The sequence below is a fragment of the Anolis carolinensis genome, chromosome 2 (genome assembly GCF_035594765.1).
Source record: "Anolis carolinensis isolate JA03-04 chromosome 2, rAnoCar3.1.pri, whole genome shotgun sequence".
Taxonomy (NCBI): domain Eukaryota; kingdom Metazoa; phylum Chordata; class Lepidosauria; order Squamata; family Dactyloidae; genus Anolis; species Anolis carolinensis.
Window position 1 is genome coordinate 5179359 of NC_085842.1, and position 26938 is coordinate 5206296.

A 26938-nucleotide genomic window follows, 5' to 3' on the forward strand; every position below is an offset into this window, starting at 1 on the left:
TACTCCTATTGGTCGGACGCTCCCCCGCCTTTCCCAACGCTCGCTCCAGTTTGGGATCCGTTTCCAGTCGGCGGAGGAGGCTGGGAGGAGTGGGAGCCTCACCTTCGGGTCTTCCCTTTCAGATGGGTCTCCTTTTGCCGCGACTTTTGCTCCTGGGAGCGACCGCCTTCCTCCTGGTGGGACCCTCGGGTGAGTCTTGGGTCTTTATATTGGAAAAAAGGGTTCCCTAGAGGTCATCTAGTCCAACCCCATATGGGCTCTGTGATGGGGAGATCCATGGCAGACCCATCCTTATGCAAAGGAAGGTGTATTTCTATACATTTCAATTTATTTTGACCAGGTATGAGCCAACTTGGGCCCTCCAGGTGTTTTGGACTACAACTCCCACCATTCCTAACAGCCGGTAGGCTGTTAGGAATGGTGGGAGTTGTAGTCCAAAACACCTGGAGGGCCCAAGTTGGCTCATGCCTGCTTTGGACCATGGCATTCATCAATGCCAGACCTGATTTTGGATATTATTATTATTATTATTATTATTATTATTATTATTATTATTATTATTATTATTATTATTATTATTATGTTCCAATGAATCATTTAGGCCACATAGTTGTGCCTCTGTTTGTAGTCTGTCTGTGCGATTTTCTTACAGCAGCTGAGGATATGATCAATGGTTTTGTCGGTTTACTTGCACAGTCTGCATTTTGGGTCATCAGCTGATTTTTCAATCTTGGCCTTAATTGCCTTTGTCCCGATGTCTTGCTCCTGGGCTGCAAGGATCAGGCCTTCTGTCTCCTTCTTCAGGGTCCCATTCGTGAGCCAGAGCCAGGTCTTCTCCTTATCAGCTTTTCCTTCAATTTTGTCAAGGAACTTTCCATGCAATGTTTTGTTGTGCCAGCTGTCAGCTCTAGTTTGTAGTGCGGTTTTTTTGTACTGGTTTTGCCAGCTGTCAGCTCTAGTTTGTAGTGCGGTTTTCTTGTACTGTTTTTTTTTTGTCTGCTGTGCTTTGAGGAGTTTCTCAAATTATTGTTATTATTATTGAGTTGGAACAGGTACCAAGGGCCATCTAGTCCAACCCTGTTTCTCCCAGGCAGGAAAGCACAATAAAAGCCCTCCCGACAGATGGCCGTCCATGTTGTTGAAAACCCTCCACGTTGCTTCTCAGCTTTCTTAGGAAATAGAGATTTCAGTCCCTTATTTAGAAATGCAGGGCTTGAGGGAAAAGCCTCAGAATTCTCATCTTGGCAAAGCTTTCATTGCTCTGATCGAAGGGAGAAAAAAATTATAGGAATCTCGGTGGCTTACGTTAAAGCCCCATTTATTTATTTTTTTGCACAAATAAAGAATTCGTTCCCCACCCAGAGAACTCTGACACATCCAGTAAATAGACTCAATAAAACTTCCAGCAGCCGTTTGCAATTAAGGACTGGCTGTTCTCTCCTATCTACTCTCTCCCTCCAAGCCTGGGACAGATGTTTCCTTGGCTTCAGGAGAAGGCCAGTTCATCCCAGTTCAAAATTAGATATCTTCTGATTCCATCCCTTCTTTCTCTTTCCCTCCACTTTTAACTTTTCCTTCCTTCCTTCCTTCCTTCCTTCCTTCCTTCCTTCCTTCCTTCCTTCCTTCCTTCCTCCCCTCCCTCCTTCCCTTCCTACACACGTCCCCTTTCTTTCCCAGTGACACCAGAGAGGGCCACTTCACCCAGTAACAGCCAATCCAGTGACAACACAGAGGGCCACCTTATTTGCAACATTCAATCCAGTGACAACACAGAGGGCCACTTCACCCAGCAATAGCCAAATCCAGTGACACAGTAAAGGGACACTTCACCTAGCAGCAGCCAATTCAGAGACACCATACAGGGCCACTTCACCCAGCAACAGCCACATCCAGTGACAACACAGAGGACCACTTCACCTAGCAACATGCATTCCAGTTGCACCGCAAAGGGCCACTCCACCCAGCAACAGCCAAAACCAGTATCACCACAAAAGACCACTTCACCCAGCAACAGCTAAATCCAGTGACACAACAAAGGACCACTTCACCTAGCTAGAGCCAATTAAGTGACACCACACAGGACCACTTCACTCAACAACAGCCACATCCAGTGACAACACAAGCGACACCGAGAGGAGAAGGAGGCGATTTATCAACACACAATTGGTTGATAAAGACTTAAAATAGTGTATAACTACTAAAATAATGTATAGATATTAAAGTACATATTGTGTCCCTACTTTGCTTCACTTATTGCAGGTGGTCCTGGAACCTAACCCCTATGATAAGTGATGGGCCGTAGTGCTTGGGGAGGACATTGGCAGGGTTTGACCTACATGTTCATGGTGCTCGCTGTAACCGCAATGTCAGTGCAAAGGAGTGACTTCATGGTTTTTCCGGAGTGAGAAGTGTAGCCTGTTTGTGGAGGCTGGAGGCTGTCTGTGTGAGCGGACACCTGTGCCACATATACACATACGGGTTTTTGCTTTTATTATGGATTTAGATTAGATTAGATAGATTAGATAGATAGATGTCAGAACCCTGCTACTAGAGCCTGGATGTGGCTCTGAGTTTCAGGGTCACTGACATTGATAAGACACCTGCGGCTCAGGACTCGGAGAAGAAACGGCTGCTGGACTTGGCGGGGAATTTGCGCGGGGTTTTGCTGAGCGGGAAGAGACTTTTCAAATGAGGGGGAGGGTATATAAAGGATGGTTGGCCGGAGCCTCCCATTCTTGGCTTTTTTGATGTTCATGTTTCCTACAGTAAAAGTTTCTGGTGATATCACAGAGAGTCTCGTGTGTTCATTCAGGAGCGGCTGTGGTGAGCTGACACTAAGCCAAGAATACGGACACCATCCCGCTGTAGCGGTGAGGTGTAACATGCAAGTGGAGGATGAAGAGCTCTTGGGCGCAGGAGGAGGAAGGTCGGAAAGGGCCACTCCCGAGCCGGACGCTGAGTTCCACCAGCTGGCGGCCCTGGCGTCATCCACCGCTTATGCCCAGCCAAATGGGGTAACCCAGAGGCGTGGAGTGGTGCGGGGAGACAGCACCGGAGGAGAGGAAGGTTCACCTTCCCCAGGCCCACAAAGGATGGTGTTTCTGGAGGAGAGGATGTCGGCGATGGAGACCACCCTGGCAGTGATGTCGAGGGCGATGGAGCGCCTGGCGTTTTTGGCGGAGCCAGAGAGAGGAAGGGAACTTCGGGCTGGCTCAATGTGGGACGTGAGCGTGGGAAGCAGCCAGGGCTTTGCAGACCTCCCAGCACCGAAGGGAAGGGAAATGCGAAAGGAGCCCGGCGCCCGGCCCAAGACCCAAACAAGCCTGACGCGGGTGGAGGAGAGTGACGACGAAGGGGAAAAACCTCCGAGAATCCCAGCTACGCTCCCAGCTGAGACCCTGGTGCCCCTGGCGAATGCCGGGCGTGGCACAGGGCCAAGAGAAGCAGCAGCGGGGCCCACTGGTCCGCAAGGGGGCTTGCGACGGGCGGAGAATTGGGGATTGCCACCACAGGGACCCCTACCGAGACGAGAGGAACTAAGGATCGAGTTTGGGGGAGAGTCCTCTGAACTGGATTTTTTCCTGACCACGGTGAGGGGCTATATGGAGGACAATGCTCACACTTTTAGAACGGAATCCAGCCGGATACGGGCCATTGGTGCAGTGTTGAAGAGGGGAGCGGCCAGCTGGTACGTTCAGCTGCACGCGCGGCGCGACCCATGTCTGGGGTCACTCCGACGCTTTATGGGGGCCCTGGAGACCCGTTTCCGAGATCCACTGGAGCAGATCCGGGCGAGGGAGAAGTTGAAGACCGTCTCCCAGGGGCAGAGGTCGGTATCTGAGTATGCGGAGGAGTTCCAATGCCTCGCCGAAAAGGTGCCGGAATGGTCTGCAGTAACAAAGATAGAACTCTTCAAAGAGGGTCTCAGGCGGGAGATCCTCTCCTGGGCGGTGCATCGTGATGAGCCTGACACACTGCGCGGATGGATTCAGCTGGCGGGGCGCGTCGAGACATCGCTGGCCCAGGCGAGGAGGCACCGAGGAGGGCTACAGCAGCGGCCGCAGATGAAAGAGGGGAGCCGGAAGGAGGGATCAGCCCCAGCCGGGAGGAGAGCGGAGCCGACAGGGAACGTGAGCGCCAGCAGGAGTGGCTGCTTCGTGTGCGGCCGGTTGGGCCACAGGGCTGCCGAGTGCTGGCAGAGAAAAGGGGAAGGCGGAGGCCAGCCCAAACCCAGAGCCGTGGCAGGAAAACGCGCCGAGGAAGAACCACCGATGAGGCACCACTCGGGGGGGTTGGTAAGTCAGGACAAAGCTATGATAGTGGTCCCCATTCAGCTTGAAAATGGCAGCAAACAAGCAACCTGCAAAGCATTTGTGGATTGTGGATGTTCCAGGAACATCATCTCCCCTGAATTAGCCGAGGGATTGGGATGCGAAAGAACGAACCTAGAATCCCCAATAGCTTTTTCGCAGTTGGACGGATCCACAGCATCGGGATCGTTAGCTAAGTACAGTGCCGAAGATGTAAAGTGTAAGATAGGGAGTTGGGAAGGAAAGGTGTCATTTGTGATATCACAAATAGCCAGCTATAATGTTATACTAGGCATGCCGTGGCTGGGGCAGGCCAACCCGCAAATCAACTGGGAGGATAAGAGCATGATCTTCAGGATGAATTTGGAAGAAGGGAGCCAGGAAGTTGAGAGGGAGCCAGGGAAAAGGGGGGAGGAAGACTCTATCAGAATAGCAGAACTGGCAGATAAATTACCCCCAGAGTATCGGGATTTTGTGGACGTGTTTGATGAGAAGGAAGCAGACAATTTCCCACCGAAGCGGAGAGTTGAAGTGAAAATAGAGCTAGTCCCAGGAGCAGAGCTTCCCAAGGCAAAAATATACCCGATGTCAGCTAGGGAAAAGGAGGAACTGAGAAAATACATTGATAAAAACCTAGCGAGGGGTTTCATAGAGCCTTCAAATTCCCCTCTAGGGGCGCCTGTGTTGTTCAGGCGGAAAAAGGACCAAACGCTGAGGCTCTGCATTGACTACAGGGGCCTAAATGCAATCAGTACTGTAAATAAATACCCCCTACCCTTAGTGAAGGACTTGATCGCCCAGTTATCGGAAGGACAGATATTCACTAAATTGGACTTAATTGAGGCCTACCATAAATTGCAGATCAAACCAGAGGACAGGTGGAAGACGGCCTTCTCCTGCGCATTCGGATTATTCAATTATCGTGTGCTCCCCTTCGGTTTGTGCGGGGGAGGGGCCGCGTTCATGCAATTAATCAACGAAGTATTGCATCCATTGTTGTACAAGGGAGTCTTTATTTTTTTAGATGACATATTGATAATATCTCGAACTAAGGAGCAACACGTAGAACTAGTCAGGGAAGTCCTACAAAAGTTGAGGGAAGCGAAACTGTATGCGAAGCTTGCCAAGTGCGAGTTCAATAAAGACCAGATAGACTTTCTGGGGTATAGGATTTCCTCCCAGGGAGTGGCGATGGACCCTGCGAAGGTGGAAGACGTGAGGGGGTGGGAAGCCCCCAAAACACGGAAGCAGCTGCAATCCTTCCTAGGGTTCGCAAACTTCTATAGAACATTTATCAAGGACTTTGCGCGCCTCACTTTGCCATTAACGGATTTGTTAAAAACTAAAGGCAGGGGAGAAACAGCCAAAGTGAAGGCCCCAGGGGCCAAACTGACATGGACAATAGAATGCCAGGAAGCTTTCGAAGCCCTTAAAAAGCGTTTTACTGAGGAACCTGTCCTACAGCACCCTGATATGTCTAAGGCCTTTGTACTACATTGCGATGCGTCAGACCGGGCATATGGGGCAGTTCTGCTGCAGAAAGACGAGGGGGGGAACCTGAAGCCATGTGGCTATCTGTCAAAAAAGTTTAGCGATACAGAAAAAAACTGGCCGATTTGGGAGAGAGAAGCCTTAGCGATTCTAAAAGCACTAGAGTGCTGGAGACACTTTCTGGAAGGAAGTGGAACACCGTTTGAGGTGTGGACTGATCATAGAAATTTACAGTATCTAAGATCCCCTCGTAAACTATCAGCGAAGCAAATTAGATGGGCCCAATATTTCAGCCGTTTTGATTTCAGACTCAGATTCTTCCAGGGGAAACATAACATACTCGCTGACGCTCTCTCTCGGATGCCTCAGCACGGGGGAGGAATTCAGGAATCTGAAGGGAGCCTGTTCCTAGATAAGCAGTGGGGCCTGGCAGTACTAACTCGAGCACAAGCGGCCAAAGAAAACAAACGTACTGCCATTTCCACGGGGGGAGGAGAAATATGGGAGGAAGAGTTGAAGCGAGCGTATGGAATGGACAAATGGTTACAAACTAACAAAGAAAAGGGAGAATTGTGTGGGGATTTGGTGTTTGTAAATAAGAAATTGTATATTCCTGAATGTTTAAGACGAGAAATGTTAAGGAAGTGCCACGATAACAAGGGTGCGGGTCATCTAGGCCCCACCAGGACTATTAAACTGTTGGCCAAACAATGCTGGTGGCCCGGAATGAGGAAAGACGCCAGGGGGTACGTCACGCAGTGTGAATTATGTGCAGAGGGAAAAACACCACCGGGGAAGCCCCAGGGGCTATTGCAGAAGGTGGTGGAGCCCATGAGGCCATGGGAATGCGTGGCCATGGATTTTGTAGGCGAACTACCCCCCAGCAGAGGCCACAGATACATTTGGACAATATTGGACCTATTCTCAAAACAGGCACACTTTGTGGCCCTGCCAAAACTCCCCTCAGCTGAAAAACTTGCTGATTTGTATGTGAAGCATGTATATCGCCTGCATGGGTGTCCCGACAAAATAATTAGCGACCGGGGAGTCCAATTTACTGCAAAATTTTGGGGAAAATTCTTACAGCTGTTAGGAGCAGAAAGGAACCTGAGCTCGGCTTTTCATCCCGCAACCAACGGGGGAGTCGAACGCACCCAACAAACACTGTGCCAATTCTTGAGGATGTACACCAATTATAGACAGGATGATTGGGCGGACCTTCTACCGTTTGCTGAGATGGCGTTTAACGGGGCCGTACATTCGGCCACAGGTCGTGCCCCATTCGAAATAGTATACGGACAGGAGGTGGCACCTTTCCCCAGGCTACCCGAGTGGAAGGAAGGAGAGGGCCAGACCGACAAGGAATGGCCGGCCAAAATTAAGCAAGGGTGGCAGACCGTGGTGGAGGCATTGCGGGAAACACAAAAGAAGTACAAGCTCTTTGCAGATCGTAGGCGCCGAGAGGGGGACAAATTGGGCGAAGGGGATCTGGTTTGGCTGAGCACAAAAAACCTGAAATTGGGGTTCCCATCTAAAAAATTGGCTCCACGCTATATAGGGCCGTTCAGGGTAGCAAAAAGAATAAACGAAGTGACCTATGAGCTGAGGCTACCCAAGGACCTAGGAAAGGTACACACGGTATTCCATTGCAGCCTGTTAAAAAAGTATAAAGGAACTCTGGACAGCGGAGAACAATAGTTGTGTTTAATCTTTTCCTTCCAGGACGAAGGGGAGGAGGACGCCATGTCAGAACCCTGCTACTAGAGCCTGGATGTGGCTCTGAGTTTCAGGGTCACTGACATTGATAAGACACCTGCGGCTCAGGACTCGGAGAAGAAACGGCTGCTGGACTTGGCGGGGAATTTGCGCGGGGTTTTGCTGAGCGGGAAGAGACTTTTCAAATGAGGGGGAGGGTATATAAAGGATGGTTGGCCGGAGCCTCCCATTCTTGGCTTTTTTGATGTTCATGTTTCCTACAGTAAAAGTTTCTGGTGATATCACAGAGAGTCTCGTGTGTTCATTCAGGAGCGGCTGTGGTGAGCTGACAGATAGATAGATAGATATTTAGATATATATAAAGGAGTAATGGTGTCCGTTCCTACCACTAAACAACAAAAGTACAAGCCCCAGAACCTAGAAATTTGGCAACACAACCCACCATCCTTGCCCCTAGGTTCCGACAACAAAAAGAAAAGAAAAATAAAGTCCTAATTAGAGGGAGAGAAATAATTGTTTTTATCTAATTGCTGCCAGTTAGAAGGCTAAGCTCCGCCCACTTGGTCTCCTAGCAACCCACTCAGCCCAGTGTTAATAAAAGAATAAAAATTAAAATAAATACAAATAATACAATAAAAATAATAAAAAACACTAAAAATTAATACAATAAAATACTATAATAACAAAATAACTAAAAATAATACAACAAAATAACAAAACAAAATAAATAAAAAAGATAAGTTACATAAAATTAATTAAAAATACAAATAAAGTCAAATAAAAATTCCACAACAATTTTTAACCAATACCACCACCACTTTGCCACAGCAACGCGTGGCCGGGCACAGCTAGTTCTTCAATAAACTGCTTGTTGACAATACCCAACTAGTATGACGTTTTATGGTCAGGGGGGTTCCAGCTCTGGGATGCAACACATGGATTCAAATTGCAGGAAAAGAGAGAACACCTAAATGTTAGGAGGAACTTTCTGATGTTTAGAGCTATTTGGCAGTGGAATATGCTCCTACCTCGGAGTGTGATGGAGCCTCCTTCCTTGCAGACTTTAAAGCAGAGGCGGGATGGATACCTGTCAGGGGTTCTCTGATTGTGTTCTACTGCATGGCAGAAAGCGGTTGGACTGGATGATCCTTTGGCGGGATCTCTTCCAACTCTTGGATTCTATGATTCTAATCCACTTTGAAAGGGGGTCCTCGCTCTGATCCAAATGTGATTCTTCCTCCCCCTTCCCTTGCAGCCTCCTCGCACTCCCTCTACTATTTCCGCACGTACATGTCGGAGGCCATCCCAGGGGCGCCCCGCTACGTGGAGATAGGCTACCTGGACGGCCAGCCCATCGAGCGCTACGACAGCAAATCAGGAAAGATGCACCCCCTGACCCCCTGGATAAGCCACAGCGTGAGCCTGATGGAGAACTACTGGGAGGTGCAGTCCTCCCTCGCCCAACTCAACGAGGAGGGCTTCGAGCATTTCACGGTGATTTTGGAGAGGTACTACAATGGCTATGACGGTGAGTTGGAATGGGAAGTCTCGCCCATGCTTTCCTTGTCAACAAATCTGTCCTGGATTCTAGGCTAAACTTTAGAGGAATTATCCAAAGTTCTGAATCTTTTGGAAGGGATAGAAGGTTCGGTACTTTGGATAACTTTGACCAAAAGCGAGGGCCAACCACACAATACGGGCCCTATTCATGAACTACAGTAGTGATCAGTTATCCACCTGCTTTCATGCAATAACTGATACAACAATTTATTTGCTGCTGTGTGCCTTTAGATACTTTCTGACATATGCTGAATCTATGGTTCATCAACTACAGGAATGTCTTATTGTTTTATTATGACACAGCAAACAAGATAGATATGCTGGATTTCATATCACAAAATCACAAGTCGAACACTTCCCAAGTGTCTAGGACTGTGTGATGTATTTTCGGATGATGTGCGCAGATCCCAGCAGGGTGGCCTCTTGCAGTTGGCAGATCGTGATTTTGTCAATGTCTATTGTTTCCAAATGCCAGCTGAGATCTTTTGGCACGGCATCCAGTGTGCCCATCACCACTGGGACCACCTGCACTGGTTTCTGCCAGAGTCTTTGAAGTTCAGTCTTGAGGTCCTGATAGCGGCTGAGTTTTTCCTGTTGTTTTTCATCAATGTGACTGTCACCTGGGATGGCAACATCAATGATCCAAACCTTTTTCTTTTCCACAACTGTGATGTCTGGTGTGTTGTGTTCCAGAACTTTGTCAGTCTGGATTCGGAAGTCCCATAGTATCTTTGCGTGCTCATTTTCCAATACTTTTGCAGGTTTGTGATCCCACCAGTTCTTTGCTGCTGGCAGGTGGTACTTGAGGCATAAGTTCCAATGAATCATTTGGGCCACATAGTTGTGTCTCTGATTGTAGTCTGTCTGCGCGATTTTCTTACAGCAGCTGAGGAGATAATCAATGATTTCATCGGTTTCCTTGCACAGTCTGCATTTTGGGTTATCAGCTGATTTTTCGATCTTGGCCTGAATTGCCTTTGTTCTGATGTCTTGCTCCTGGGCTGCAAGGATCAGGCCTTCTGTCTCCTTCTTCAGGGTCCCATTTGTGAGCCAGAGCCAGGTCTTCTCCTTATCAGCTTTGCCTTCAATTTTGTCAAGGAACTTTCCATGCAATGTTTTGTTGTGCCAGCTGTCAGATCTAGTTTGTAGTTTTTTATTATTATTATTATTATTATTATTATTATTATTATTATTATTATACCCTGCTTTTTCTCAACCAAACGAGACTCAGGCCTTGTTGTATGTTTTCCGGACTGTATGTCCATTTTCCAGAAATATTCTCTCCTGACGTTTCGCCTACATCTATGGCAGGCATCCTCAGAGGTTGTGAGGACTCAGGCCCCTTCTTCACTGTCCTATATCCCAGGATCTGATCCCAGATTATTTGCTTTGAACTGGATTATATGAGTCCAGACTGTCATATAACCCAGTTCAAAGCAGATAATCTCAATTTTACATGGCAGTGTAAAGGGGGCCTTGGAAAACACTAAAAACGAAAAAGGCTTGCTGTTGCCTTCCTTTGAAGCTGAGAGAATGCCACTTTTCTGATTTTGATGTACTATGATTGGTGTGGGTGTCATTGGAGGATCTTCTGTTCTGAGTGTCTTTTGATTGGTTTGATGCACCTTGAAGAGGTATTGTTGTTGTTCTATAATTGGTTACTAACATGAACATTTGCAGTTTAATTAATTAATTTGGAGTATTTCTGTTCCTTACCCTTCAGACAAAAAGTCCACCATAGTGACTTAGAAATGTTAATTTGACATTTCTCCAGCCTCATCTAAAATTACAGGAAAGCTAATAGGAAATATGGACTCCGGGGGGTAATCTGGCTGCTCTTTTCTCCTTCATTGGCCAGTACAGGGGTGGTTGGGATGAAGGCAAGGATCATGCAGATGAAAGAGATCCAGCCTCTGATTAACAAGAAGAGGAGGCTCCACCAGAGTCCAAGACAGCAGCAAAGTCCACTGCCAAACAACTCTTGCATCAGGAAGTCCTTTCTTATACAAATCTCTTTTCATAGAGTTTGTTCCCTCTTCAATGCGACCTCCTTTTAGAGATGTAAACCTGGCTCTCATGTTTCCTTCTAAACCTGGCCAGCTCTCTCAGCTACTCCTCATAGAGCTTGGCTTCCAGACCTTTGGCCATTTTGGTCACCCCTCTCTGGATACTTTCCAGCTTGTTCATCTCTTTCTGGAATGTGTCCAGAAAAAGGCAATGGTCAAAGTTCTGGAAGGCAGGCTCTATGCCAGTGGTTCTCAACCTGTGGGTCCCCAGGTGTTTTGGCCTACAACTCCCAGAAATCCCAGCCAGTTTACCAGCTGTTAGGATTTCTGGGAGTTGAAGGCCAAAATATCTGGGGACCCACAGGTTGAGAACCACTTTTCTATGACGAGTGACTTTGGAAGCTGTCTACCTGGAAGGCCAGCCTAAAAGCGCTTCAATGGCTGCTGGGATCAAGTTGCAGTGGCCACAGCCCTTGGGATGGGAGGAGCACATATTTTGGATAACCCTCTTTGGACAAAAAGCCAGGGGAGAGTCACCACCCTATTGCCACTAATGCTACTGAGTTCAATCCCACCCAAAATAGGCCAACCATCCAATAGAGAGAGATGGGAACCTTTGCACTCCCAAACCCAGGTTGCTCTGTGTCTTCCAAATCTCAGATTCATAATGTGAGGTAGTTATGCAGGAAACACTTGGCAAATAAGACAAATGATACTTCTAACCAGGTTCTAGCACTTTTTTCATTAAGGAAGACCTTTTGACTCTACTTGGAAATAACACCTAGAGCTGACAAAAGTTCAGTAGTCACGGATATCATTCTGGGTTTTGGTCTAGTGTTTATAGGACATAAGAGCTATATTTAAATATTTGAAAACAGGTCACATTGAGGAAGTTCCCTACTGCTCTGGACACACATTGGAGCGATGGGTTTAAATTGCAGAGAAAGAGATTCCACCTGAATGTTAGGAAGACCTTCCTGGTGATACCAGCTGCTCAATTCTGCTGCCTCGGAGTCCAGTAGGGTCTCTTCTCTGGAGGTTTCTAAAGCAGAGGCTGGATGGCCATCTATCAGGGTGCTTTGATTGTGCTTTTCCTGCATGGCAGAAGGGGTTAGACTGGATAGTCCTTGGAGATCTCTTTCAGTGACATGATTCTGTGACTCTGCATTAAAACACTTGAGCTCTCCGTGTTGTAGTTCAGCCTGGGTTAGTGCCTGATGTCAATGAGGATTCTGGGCTTGGGCTTGTGTCCGATTCAGGGCCTGTGTCTGATTGCAATGGGGATGATGGTCTTGTTGGCAGAACAGAGGCCAGAGCCTCAAGGTCAAATTCCTGTAAGGGGACACTTTTTTGAAGGGGATTCTTCTTCAGACACAGATGCAGCTGTAGAGCTTAATGAGCTCGCAGATAGGAAGCAAGACTTTGGTAAACAAAGAGAAAATTCCCAGGTCTTTTGCCAGTCAGTTCGTCTCCGAGAAAAAAGAGCAGATAAATTATCTGCTGAGAAAGTGAAACAAAATGAATTTTTCTCACTGCAGGAGGCTTTTTAAGAGAAAGGTTTTCAGCCTGTTGCTTATTAGGGTCACCTTTGGTGTTTCAAGTCAGTCATGCTCTCTCATGCTCTTAAGTTTCTTATGCAGATCTTGTTTCATGGATTCCTGTCATGTCAAGTTATGCTTTTTGAATTCAAGTCTATTTTTTCCTAGTTTCTGTTACCAAGTTTATGCCTTGTCTTTGGGGATTTAAACTGCCTTGTGCTTTTGGAACAATGTCTTGTTTCCTGTGTTATATTCCTGTACCTTGGAAGTGATGGACTATTGCTCATTTGCAGAAGTTACCTTTTTGGACTTTACTTTTTAATTCTTTTTATTGCTTGGCTTTTTTATATATATATTCTTCAATAAACTGCTTGCTGATAATACACAGCTGGTGGGTGTTTTATGGTCAAGCGGTGTAGCTCTGGCATACAGTATTCTGACTGATATACTAATCCTGATATAATGCCTTTTCTGCTTCCTTGCAGAAATGGGGACCGGCACTTGCTTTGTCAACGAGTTCTCTTGCAAAGACGGGAGCTGCATTTTGTGGGGCTACATCTGTGACATGAACGAGGACTGCAGGGACGGCAGCGATGAGACCCCCGGTCTCTGCAACATTGGGGGTGAGGAGGTGGAGGGGCTGGCAATATACGTTTTCATTTAGGAGGCATTAGCAGCAGGGCGGTTGAATTGATGAATGAAAGGAGGAGACCGAAAAGGAGACGAGCTGTCCATGCCCTGTATGTTTCCATCTATCATTATAATTTAGAGCAGGCATGGGTAAACTTGAGACCTCCAGGTGTTTTGGACTTCAACTCCTACCGGCTGTTAGGAATTGTGGGAGTTGAAGTCCAAAACACCTGGAGGTCTCAAGTTTACCCATAACCTGATCTAGATGCACCCTGGGTCTCAAGGTGCTTCACAAAAGATGGAAGATTCCAATAAAAATGCACATAGAGTTAAAGCACACCTAATGAAGATTAAAACAGTATTGAATGACAGGCTTAGAACAATCTTATTCACAGCTCTGTGAAAAGACCTTCTCTTCTTTAAAAGAGAAATCAGTCCCCAAAGGACAGCTGAAAAAGAAAGGAGCCATTGGGGAGACTCCAAGGGGCTTTGTCTGATGTTCCTGCCCACCATCATCCAGGCTCATGTAAGGAATATGGCTCTTCACAGGTTCTGGTTCTGCTTCCTTCACTCTGTCTGTCTCTTCTGTAGGGCTTCATACCTTGCAGTGCGTTGACGGCTGTGAGCTGAGTGACGACGGGACCGAGAAGCTGTATCACCGAGAGGCGTACGACGGAAAAGAGCTGACCGACTGGGACATCGTCTGGGACATTTACCGGCACCGGAAGGGCTTCTGGGGACAGACCTGCATCGGGTGGCTGAGGAGGCACCTTGAGTTCCAGAAGAAGAATTTGCCCACAGGTGAGTGAAGATGCGGAGGCTGGAGCACAACTCCCATGTTTCAGCTCAAGGTGCAGGGAACGAGAGTCTGAGCCCTTAATAGTATGACGCATAGGACACATGTGGCACAGGATACAGTCCGGTCCCACAAAGTGTATCTAATCAATGTGAGGGGGTGTTTTCACCTTATTTTTTTCCCAAAGTCACCTAGGGAGCATCTACTCTATAGAATGAATGCAGCTTGTGCTGGTACGGCTGTACCAGAAGCTCCGACTTTATTTTCTTTCTGCTAATGTTTCCTGTCATAGGGCAGGCTGCCTGTCCATCATCATTAAGTTTGGTTCCGCCCCTTGTTCAGGGCTCTGGGAGAGAAGGAGCCACTTTTAAGTCAGTCTCACTTAAGGAAGCTAAGCTATAGGACGTAGACCAGCTCGTCCCGTAGAAAAGCTTCATATCTCAATAACATCCGGGGATATAAAACATCCGAGAAAACAGAGACAGAAATTCCAGGGGAAAAGTCCCACAAGCTCTGGCTGAGAGCTCACAGCCTCTCAACCTCACAGCTCCTAAAGTTTCCAAAGAAACCTTGGAGAGAGAACAGCACCACAGATCCATGGAACCCCAGCTGAAACATCTGCAAGCCTTGGTTGGTAGGTCTACTCGATGCCCAGACGCATTTGGAATCGGTAGTAGGTCCCACATCAGCTAGGCCCATTTGATAGACATCCTGGGAGAGGTTATAAGGGGATTTTCTTCTTACAGAGAAAATATAGTTATCCCAAGCCAATTGCCCGTCCCCTGAGGACAAGATTGAAAAGCCAACAGTTTATTAAGGAAACCTTGAAGATTTATTATTTGTTCATCAATAAAGACTTTGTTATCTCATTAAAGACTCAAAAGGCCATCCTTTTCAGGGAAATCCTCAAGAACCTCTCTTTAGACACCTTGGCTTCCCGCTGGGCATAAAGTATAGACCTATACAAAGACAATAGTTACAGGCCCAGCGTGTGACAGAACACAGCTTGACACCAAGTCAGCAGCCATGGTATTGTGGGAGTTGTGGCTTTACAGGGTCCTTAGCTTTTTCTATCAAAGAGTACTGATGTTTCACCCAAACCCCCAGTTAACCGAAGAATCACACTGGATTTACTATGCCCTCTATCCCAGGATCTGATCCCACATTATCTGCCTTAAATCAGATTATGTGAATCTATGCTGCCAGATAATCTAGGATAACCAGGTAATCTGGGATTGGATTGATGGGATATAGGGCAGTGTAGATCCAGCCCTAGAGAGAACACTTCTCTGTAGACATTGCTAGGGCCTCCAACACAATTCTTTGATAAACTTACTCCAGAAGTTCTACTGGAAGTTGACCATAGAATTGCAATGGAGCCCTAGAGAGAAATTTCTCTAGGAATCAATGTGTTGTCGAAGGCTTTCATGGCCAGAATCACTGGCTTGCGATGAGTTTTTTTGGGCTGTTTGGCCATGTTCCAGAAGCATTCTCTGTTGATGTTTTGCCCACACCTATGGCAGGCATCCTCAGAGATTGTGAGGTCTGTTGGAAACTAGGCAAGTGGGGTTTATATATCTGTGGAAAGTCCAGGATGGGAGAAAATACATTCAGATGTGCCTTCAACAGACAAGAGTTCTTTCTTCCAACCTGGACCTTCCACAGATATATAAACCTCCCTTGCCTAGTCTCCAACATATCTTATAGATGTGGGTGAAATGTCAGGAGAGAATGCTTCTGGAACATGGCCATACAGCTTGAAAAACTCACCGCAATCTCTAGGAATCACTAGCTCTTCCTAGTACAATTCTATGATCAACTTCTTCTAGAAGTTCCATTGAAAGTTGATCTATAGAGAACACACACTGCTAGGTCTTTCTATGCAGTTTGTTCTCCCTCCCCTTTATATATATATATATATATATAGGTACACAATACAATACAATGCAAGATAATAATAATTTTATTTCTTACCAGCCTCTCTTCTTGGCTTGAGGAGGGTTACAGCATAATTAAAACACTTAAAACCCATTGCAAAAATTCTATAAATATACCTATTTCAATAAAAGATATATATCATAGAATCCTAGAGTTGGGAGAGACCTCGTGGGCCATCCAGTCCAACCCCATTCTGTCAAGAAGCAGGAAAATCGCATTCAAAGCACCCCTGACAGATGGCCATCCAGCTTCTGCCTCAAAGCCTCCAAAGAAGGAGCCTCCACCACACTCTGGGGCAGAGAGTTCCACTGATGAACAGCCCTCACAGTGAGGAAGTTCTTCCTGATGTTCAGGTGGAATCTCCTTTCCTGTAGTTTGAAGCCGTTGTTCCATGTCCTAGTCTGCAGGGCAGCAGAAAACAAGCTTGCTCCCTCCTCCCTATGACTTTCCCTGACATCTCGATACATGGCCCTCATCATGTCTCCTCTCAGCCTTCTCTTCTGCAGGCTAAACATGCCCAGCTCTTTAAGCCTCTCCTCATAGGGCTTGTTCTCCAGACCCTTGATCCTTTGAATCACCCTCCTTTGGACACATTCCAGCTTGTCCAGCTTGGTAGGAGGTTGGACTGGATGGCCCGTGTGGTCTCTTCCAACTTTATGATTCTATGATTTGTCAACATCTTCTTTCAATTACGGTGCCCAGAATTGGACACAGTAATCCACAGTATATTAAAAGGTATTTCTATAAAACATAGATTACAATACACAGAACAGAGGCTAAATATACAATTTAAACCCTAAACACTATAAAACATTAAAGCAGAATTAATCCTAATATTATTTAAAACCGAACACCATACGACACAACGATACGACACATACGATACAACAGATCACCATACGACACCCCCTGACTCAGTCTGGATAAATTTCCTTCCTTAAAAGCCTTTGTAGGAGAGTTGAGTTGGGTGTCATCTGCATATACGTGGCACCACATTCCAAAAACTCTTTGTGTTTATCTGAAACTGCATTCAGGGAACTCCATAAATAAACAGGCTTCTCTTTCTGTGTGGTTTCAGTTGACAGATGGAGATTTAAGATTGAGAAGAAGTGGAGGAAAGGAACAGGGACTGGAGGGGAATGCTGTCGTAGATAAGAAAAAATGGTCTTATTCAAAGAATTATATAGCAGTGTAGATGGGGCCATACTGAAAGAACAATGGGATACAAAAGCAATGGGTCCCATAGAAGAGTAAAGGATATCAATTAAGTAATTAAATATAACCCGAGTAGTTTATTAATATCTGGACTATACCAAAAGCAAGTGGGCACGGTAAAAAGAAATTGCAGCATGGAATAAATAGTAGAGGTGTGCACAATTTTTTTTATTTGTCTCCTTCATGCTATCGTTTCATGCTATCGTTCGTAGGAAACGAGAGGCGACACGAAAATAAAAGCCGCACAATCATTGTGCTTGCTTTCGTTTCCTTTTGTTTCGGCCCCGTAACAATAAGCAGGTCCTGACAGAGAGCTGCTTTCCCATTACAGCTGATGTGTACCAATGAATGTTAGTAATAAAATTAATATAAATAACAATAGTTACTCTAGTTCCCTAAGCTGAGCCTGGGAGAGGAGTGCCACCCAATTATATCCAGTCTTGATAATAATATGTATATTAATATTAAGAACAGCAGTTATTCTGGCACCCTTAGCTGAGTCTAGGAGAGCAGTGCCTCTCAATTACATCTGACGTGGATCAATGGGTCTTGATAATAATATTTATATTAATATTAAGAACAGCAGTTATTCTGGCACCCTTAGCTGAGTCTGGGAGAGCAGTGCCTCCCAATTACATCCAGTATGGATCAATGGGTCTTGATAATAATATTTATATTAATATTAAGAACAGCAGTTATTCTGGCACCCTTAGCTGAGTCTGGGAGAGCAGTGCCTCCCAATTACATCCGATGTGGATCAATGGGTCTTGATGATCTTATTTACATTAATATTAAGAACAGCAGTTATTCTGGCACCCTCAGTTGAGTCTGGGAGAGGAGTGCCTCCCAATTACATCCAATGTGGATCAATGGGTCTTGTAATAATATTTATATTAATATTAAGAACAGCGGTTATTCTGGCACCCTCAGCTGAGTCTGGGAGAGCAGTGCCTCCCAATCACATCCGATGTTGAAATGCCCTCCACGTGTGGCAATTTTCACCTCTCTAGCCCCAAAACCAAGCAGAAGGTGGGGGGAGGGGGAGATGAGCCTTGGAAGCCTTCCCATTGCAGCCAATGGTCTGAAAATTTTAGATTTTTTCGTAAGCCAGATGAAAATTCATGTCTTATAGGCAGTCCATTTTCGTTAGCGGGACACGAATACGAAAATGAGACAACACAAATGAAACTTTGCAAAATCAACAGCAATTCTATACAAATGCACACCTCTAATAACTAGCATTTAGGTCCCACTGCAATGCTACGATTAGATAATAGCATGCCCAGAACAGTCAACTGCAACATCAGCAGTAAATCGTGCCTGAATGTTCCTGCATGCCAGAAAGAGAAACCTTTGTGAATTATAGGAGACATTAAATATATATATTGTTCTGGAACAGCCTTAGAGTGTGGGCAAGGCAAATTAGATCTTAAAAATCTAGTTCTTTGTTCAGAAGAGAAGGAGAAAGTATAAGGAGATCCTCGTTTTTCTGGAGGCCCACAAATATTCAGACAAAAGGCCAAAGAAATAGGATAATATCTGCTATTGACTAGTTATCAGCAGGGTTTGAAAGTGAAGGACTGTAAACTTTGCTAAAGTTTGGGAGATATAAGATATGCCAAGTAAACATCCTATTTTTGGTCCATTGTATAGTATTCTCTTTTTCAATTCAGGATGGAAAATTAAATAAATTCTTACTCCTATTATTTCAATTCACTTATATCTCACAATTTTTCCAATAATGGAACTCAAGAAGGCTAACTGTATATTTAAAACTATACAAATAACACTATATAAAAGCATGAGTGCAAATGATAAGATTCAAAAAGCAATTGGGAAAATTTTAAAGTTATAAGACTTTATTTAAAGATATCAATATTCATTAAAACACTCTAGTTATGACCCTGTTTTCCATGTGGGGTGTGTGTGTGTTCATTCTCAGCAGAACTTCATTTATCTGAAACTGCAGATTTGTGTTTTTCATATGCAAATAATAACAAAAATAACACAAAATTAGAAAAAAAGACAGAAAATTTTTAAAAAACCTACAAGTCAATATAGTGCTGCATTCTGCATCAAGTCACATGTCATTACCATTGATAATGTAAGGTTTGTGGAGTTCATAGTGCTCCCTGGATAGGGGTGGACTACAGCTCCCATCATCCTGGATCAATCCCCCTGAAACCCCGCCAGTATGTAAAGTTGGATATTATGTGTATGTGTGGTCCAGAGCCATTGATGATGCAATTCACAGTGCTCTCTGGATGTGGGTGTACTATGTTTCCCATCATCCTATGTCACTGACCCATCCCCAAAACAGACAGGTATTTTAAGACGGTTGTGTGGCAAGTGTGGTCCAGATTCATCATTGTTTGGATTCACAGTGCTTTTTGGATGTAGGTGGACTACTACTCCCATCATCCTTGGTCAATCTGCCCCAAACCCCACCAGTACTTGAAGCTGGTAATGATGAGTATGTGTGGCAAGTTTGGTCTAGATCCATTGTCAGTGGGGCTCACAGTATTCTCTGGATGTGGGTGAACTACAACACCCATCATCCTGAGTCAATCCCCCTGAAACCCTGCCAGTATTTAAAGTTGGTCATGATGGGTATGTGTGTCAAGCTTGGTCCAGATCCATTGTTGATGGAGATTACAGATCTCTGGATGTGTGGACTACAACTCCCATCATCCCATTGCCATTGATCCCCAAATCCCACAAGTATTTTAAGAGGTTTGTGATGGGTATGTGTGGCAAATATGGTCCGGAGCCATTGTCCTTTGTATTCACATGGGTCTCTGGATGTGGCTGTACTACAACTCACATCATCCTTGTTCAATCTGCCCCAAACCCAACCAGTACTTAAAGATGGTAATGATGGGTAGTGTCAGATCGGGATCCCAGCGCTTTCCGGATGCAGGTAAGACGCATGTACATCCGAAACCTCTTAAAGCTAATTGATTACTTTGCCTCTATCAGCCTAATCAATGTGTTCATTGTATTAGTAGCACATAAATGAGCCTGATAAGGGTTCTGCTGTTCCATCCCGTCCCACCTCCCTTTTGATGCAGAGGCCCCTGATGTGAAATTGATTCACCGTCCCATCAACGGGAGCCTGGAGACCCTCATCTGCAAAGTGAACGGCTTCTTTCCCAAGGATATCAACGCGTTCTGGCTGAAGGATGGGAAAATAGTGGACGACGAGAACATCCACGTGAAGGTGGTCCCCAACGCGGACGGGACCTACCAGGCCCGGCTGACCATCCAGGTGGACCCCACTGAGGCCCAGCACTACGAGTGCCACATCGACCACGCCTCCTTGAACGAGCCCCTTCACAAGGGATGGAGATGGTCCGGTGAGAGCCTCGGGAGGGAACGGGGGGATAGGGACGGGACGGGGCTTCTCTCATTGAATCTCCCGCTTAGCCCAAGAGATGGGAGATGGATAGTCCTTCGACAGCCTCGGTCCTATCCTATAACAGATCCATTAAGAGACAGAGTCACAAGATGCCCATCTGAAGAACAGGGTTAGTATGGAGGTATGAAGAGACACCACATTGGGAGGGTTAGCTTGGCTTGAACGAGCCCCTTCATAAGGGGTGGAGATGGTCTGGTGAGAACTTCGGGAGGAGAACGGGGGGACAGGGACGGGACAGGGCTTCTCTCATTGAATCTTCCACTTAGCCCAAGAGATGGGAGATGGATAGTCCTTCGACAGCCTCAGTCCTATCCTATAACAGATCCTTTAAGAGACAGAGTCACAAGAGGCCCATCTGAAGAACAGGGTTAGTATGGAGGTACTGTATGAAGAGACACCACATTGGGAGGGTTAGCTTGGCTTGAACGAGCCCCTTCACAAAGGGTGGAGATGGTCCGGTGAGAACCTCGGGAGGGGAACGGGGGATGGGGACGGAACGGGGCCTCTCTCATTGAATCTCCCGCTTAGCCCAAGAGATGGGAGATGGATAGTCCTTCGACAGCCTCGGTCCTATCCTATAACAGATCCATTAAGAGACAGAGAGTCACAAGAGGCCCATCTGAAGAACAGGGTTAGTATTGAGGTATGAAGAGACACCACATTGGGAGGGTTAGCTTGGCTTGAACGAGCCCCTTCACAAGGGGTGGAGATGGTCCGGTGATAACCTCGGGAGGGGAACGGGGGGACAGGGACGGGACGGGGCTTCTCTCATTGAATCTCCCGCTTAGTCCAAGAGATGGGAGATGGATAGTCCTTTGACAGCCTCAGTCCTATCCTATAACAGATCCATTAAGAGACAGAGTCACAAAAAGGCCCATCTGAAGAACAGGGTTAGTATGGAGATATGAAGAGACACCACATTGGGAGGGTTAGCTTGGCTTGAACGAGCCCCTTCACAAGGGGTGGAGATGGTCCAATGAGAACCTCGGGAGGGGAACACAGGATGGGGATGGAATGGGGCCTCTCTCATTGAATCTCCCGCTTAGCCCAAGAGATGGGAGATGGATAGTCCTTCGACAGCCTCGGTCCTATCCTATAACAGATCCATTAAGAGACAGAGAGTCACAAGAGGCCCATCTGAAGGACAGGGTTAGTATGGAGGTATGAAGAGACACCACATTGGGAGGGTTAGCTAATACCAATGGCTATTAAAGCAGTATTAAACTGCCGTAATTGTGTAGTGCAGATATGTCCTCCATTTATTGACTTGCCTTTGAGGTTGGAAGCATCTCTGGAAATTTCCCTATGCATTTTCAGCTCCATGTCAACTCTATAAACATGTGCAAACCCAAGCTATAAAGGGTTGTTGTGTGTTTCCTGGGCTGTATAGCCATGTTCCAGAAGTATTCTCTCCTGACGTTTCACCCACATCTGTGGCAGGCATCCTCAGAGGTTGTGGGGTATGGAGAAACTAAGCAAGGAAGGTTTATATATATATCTGTGGAAAGTCCAGGGTGAGAGAAGAACTCTTGTCAGTTAGAGGCCAGTGTGAATGTTGTAGTTAATCACCTAAATTAGCATTGAATAGCTTCATCTCCTGGCTTCTTCCTGCCTGGGGGCATCCTTTGTTCAGAGTTGTTAGCTGCCCCTGGTTGACAAGATAAACTTAATGTAACATTTCCTCAAAATTATTTTATTTTTTAATTTAAAGTATTATTTTTTCAATGTTGTTACCAGTTGCTTGAGAGTTACAGTTGCTTGAGTTACGGTTAACTGGGACTCCTTCTACACTGCCATATAATTCAGTTCAAAGGAGATAATCTGGATTTTATTTGGCAGTGTAGAAGGAGCCAAACAGTCTGTTGTATTTATGTATTTTAAAAGTGTTATGTTTGTGGAAGCAGGAAGAAGCAGCCCAAAGTGAGTTTCCAGTTTGGACTGCATGATGCTGGTATTATTCTTCAATGACCTTCCATCCAAAGATTCACTAGGTCTGACCTTGCTCAGCTTCCGAAATCAGACAAGACAAGTGTCCATAGGATGGTTCACTTTCTTAGCTGATCTAAGTATAAGCCCAAGAGGAGCATCAATAGAATCACCTTTGCCTCTTCCTTTTTTTAGTCCCAATGATAAATCAGTACTAGCTGCTCCTCCTTCAGACAGAGACCTGCCAACTCTTGTAACTGGAGATGACTGGGTTAGTTTTGATTCTCCCTTCATCCATTTTATCTCATTTCAGACTCGGCGTGGCCTATTGTCGGAAGTGTTGCTGCCGCTGTCGCTGTGGGCCTCGTGGTAGTATCTGGGCTCATCTTCTACACCAGTAAGTGAAATGTCTGGATGCATTTTGTGGGCCGGGTTTGGAGAGGGGCTGGGGCCTCGAGGAGCCTCTCCATGGGAAGAATTCAAAGAAAACATCTGGATTTTTGTGCTGCCCATAAATGCCGCCCTATGATCTCAGGCATAAGCCTCCTTCATTCCAAAAGGGAGAAAAGAATTAAAATATTTTGTCAGATTAGAGAGTTTGGGCATGTTGGATGCCTTTTTGTCATAGCTCCAACCCCTTTCCCTTAGACATATTAGGTCCGTTGACAGGAAGCTTCCCACCAGTGTGGAAATCACACATCAGACAAATGCCAAAGTCTTTTTTATCCCAGCAGGCTGAAAGCCAACAGTAAGGTCACAACAACTTCTGTGACAGAACTCCAATATGATGATGATATTGTAGTCTGTTCTCACTCAGAATAAGGTCTACAGCCACTTTACACACCTTTGCAGAAGCATACAAAAAGCTTGGCTTCTCATTGAAAATCAAGAAAACCAAAGTGTTCTTCCAGCAGTCATCAGCCAATCCCTCTGCAATGCCAATAATAATAATAATAATAATAATAATAATAATAATAATAATAATAATAATAATAACTTTATTTTTATACCCCGCCCCATCTCCCCGGAGGGACTCGGGGCGGCTTATATAGGGCCTTGCCTGATACAATAAACAAATATCAATAACAAAGCAAAAGACAATTAACCCAATAAAAACATCAACATCAGTAGTTGATGTTTTTATTGGGTTAATTGTCCGTTAAGCTCCAAAAATACAGCTTAACGGTGTAAAGCTAGAAAATATTGAGCATTTCTGCTACCTTGACAGCCATCTCTCCACAAAAGTCAACTTCGACACCGAAATACAACACTGTTTGAGCTCTGCAAATGCAGCATTTTCTGGAATGAAGCAGAGAGTGTTTGAGGATTGGAACATACGTAGGGAGACCAAGATGCTTGTTTATAAAATTATCATTTTCCCAACTCTGTTCTATGCCTGTCAAATATGGCCCTTCTACAGACATCACACTTAACTTCTGGAATGATTACATCAGGATCATCTCAAAAAATCCTGCAAATTTCTTGGGAAGATGAGTGGACAAAAGTGATGGAAGAAGCAAAGAACACCAGCATTGAAGCCATGGTCTTCTGCCATCTACTTTGCTGGACTAGCCACATTGTCTGAATGCTTGATCACCATCTCCCAAAGCAGTTACTTTACTCCCAACTCAAGAACGGAAAACGGAATGTTAGTGGACAGGAAAAGAGATTTAAAGATTGGCTTAATCCAACCTTAAAAACTGTGGCATGGACACGGAGAACTGGGAAGCCCTGGCCCTTGAAGACTCTAACTCAGGGGTCCCCAAACTTTTTAAACAGGGGGCCGGTTCACGATCCTTCAGACCATTGGAGGGCCGGACTATAGTTGGCCACCGAGCAATAACAACAACAACATTTCTATCTGTGGTGGAGGCTCCTTCTTTAGAGGCCTTTAAGCAGAGGCTGGATGGCCATCTGTCGGGGGTGCTTTGAATGCGATTTCCTGCTTCTTGGCAGGGGGTTGGACTGGATGGCCCATGAGGTCTCTTCCAACTCTACTATTCTATGATTCTATGATTCTAACAACAACAACAACAACAACAAAGAGTGTTGGAAGAAACCCTTTGGGCAAAGCACCCCTGACAGATGGCCACCCAGCCTCAATGTTTATTATTATTATTATTATTATTATTAATAATAATAATAATAATAATAATAATAATAATAATAATGAGGTTTGAAGAGACCCCTTGGGCTATCAAGTCCAACCCCCTTTTGCCTTTGTGCACCAAAAGCACTAGCAAAGGCCACCCAGCCTCAATGTTAATAGTAATAATAATGTGATTTTGTGATACGAAATCCAGCATATTTATCTTGTTTGCTGTGTCATACAATATAACAACAACAACAACAACAACAACAACAATAATAATAATAATAATAATAAGGGTTGTAAGAGAAGAAGAGACCCCTTGGGTCATTAAGTCCAACCCCCTTCTGCCCTTGTGCCGTGGGGGCCGGATAAATAGCTTCAATGGGCCCCCGGGCCTTAGTTTGGGGACCCCTGCTCTAACTGGAGGTTAGCTGTGATGGACAGCTCTATAGATTTTGAAGAGGCACAAATTGAAGGCAAAAGGGAGAAACATATCAAGAGGAAGAAGGCATCTCAAACAAACTCTTGTCAGAACCTCCTTCCATCTGGAAATCTATGCCCTCATTGTGGAAAAAAGACCATCCAGATCTAGAACAGGTCATTTATGGACTCACTGTCAAGACTCTGCCCTTGGAAGACAATAAGACTTGGCCATGAGTGATTACTTATGAGCAGTTCTCAACCTGTGGGTCTCCAGGTGTTTTGGCCTACGCTCCCAGAAATCCCAGCCAGTTTACCAGCTGTTAGGATTCTGGGAATTCTGGGAACTGAAGACCAAAGAATCTGGAGACCCACAGGTTGAGAACCACTGGCTAATAGTAATAGTAGTAATTAGCTCAATTTTCTTTTCAAAATAAGAAGTGATCCGAATAAAGACCATTCTTGAGCCTGAAATGTCCTGGGAGGGGGAAAATTGAGAAAATGTTCCCCATTCCCTAAAGCAGTGGTTCCCAACCTTTTTTTGACCAGGGACCACTTTGACCAGGGATCATTAGACCAGGGACCATTTTGACCAGGGATCATTAGACCAGGGACCATTTTGACCAGGGATCATTAGACCAGGGACCATTTTGACCATGGACCACTCTCCAACAGTAGTACCAAAAGGGTTACACAGCAGTTTTTGATCAATTTTAGATTTGGTTTGGTTATTTGGGGTGCTGATTCAGAATATGGCATTGGATAGACCACATCAGTTCTAGTTTCTGATACAGAACATATGCCATCCAGTAGTCGCTATCTCCTCACCCACAGAAAACCATATGTAATCATCTAGAGCTGATGTGGTCTATCCAATGCAATTTTCTGAATCAGCACCCCAAATAACCTCAGGAACAGGCCTAAAAATGAAGATACCAAGGTGGCCCTGCTTCCAGGCGTCACATGGAATGGCTCCACTCAGGGGGAGGGAGGAGGAGAAGCAGCAGCCAGGAGACTTGTTGTCTCGCCTTTCACAGGCCTCTCCCTTCCCGACATCCCTGTTGCCTTGGCACTATAAGAGGGTTTCGTGAGTCCAGTCACTCTTGTTGTAATGATGTAGTAACAGTGAAGCTGTGGACCATATTTTACTTCTCAGGGACCACCAGTGGTCCACGGACCACAGGTCCACGGACCACTACCCTAGAGGGTGTTCGGGGTCATTTTTGTCACCCTTGATTTAGGGGTTGGTTCCCCTTCCTTGGTTCAAAGGATAGGAACAGTATGTTTCTGAAGAGGCCCATTTCACATCTGACTTTGCTTCTCTTTCCAGACAAACCCAGTGTGGCGCCTTCTGAGCAGCCTGCAGATGAAACGGCAATGGAGTGACAGAGATCTGATTTCAGCCAAAGAAACATGGAAGGAAAGGAGGAAATCCAGGGATTTGGATCAAGAACTGGAAGGAGGGAAAGAAGAGAAATATTTGCCTTGTTCTTGCAACAGAGGGACATTTGCAGCAGACTCCTTTTAGGACCTGCGTTGGGACTTGGCCTTCAATTCTCGAGGTGGTTCGAAATTTGGGTGACACCCAATATTTTGGATGCTTAAAACAAACAGAAAAAGAACAATGGATAAGCTCCATGGAAGGATCTTGTCCAAATTGGGCGAATGGACATTAAAATGACCAGTGAGATAGATTATAAATGAGGATTGAAATGATGCACACTGGGAATTCCACCTTCTTTCTACCATGTTGGGGAATGGGGATGACTGGAAGAAGGAGGAAAAGGTCCACCCAGTTTGCAGACTCCAGTGAAAATAGGCAAAGCCCACTCACCCCTTGTACATAATAAGAAAAGGATTGTAAATAAAACTTGGACTATTA

General features: G+C 45.5%; 1 protein-coding gene across 1 annotated transcript; it reads left to right on the plus strand.

Moving 5' to 3' along the window:
• Positions 1-49: 49 nt before the first annotated feature.
• LOC100554781 (class I histocompatibility antigen, F10 alpha chain) lies at positions 50-26938 on the plus strand. The gene is made up of 7 exons (XM_062972910.1): positions 50-189; positions 8773-9045; positions 13107-13244; positions 13843-14052; positions 20272-20556; positions 22858-22941; positions 26387-26938. Exons 1-7 carry the CDS (start codon positions 123-125, stop codon positions 26440-26442), a joined length of 1113 nt encoding a protein of 370 aa, XP_062828980.1. The 5' UTR covers positions 50-122; the 3' UTR covers positions 26443-26938.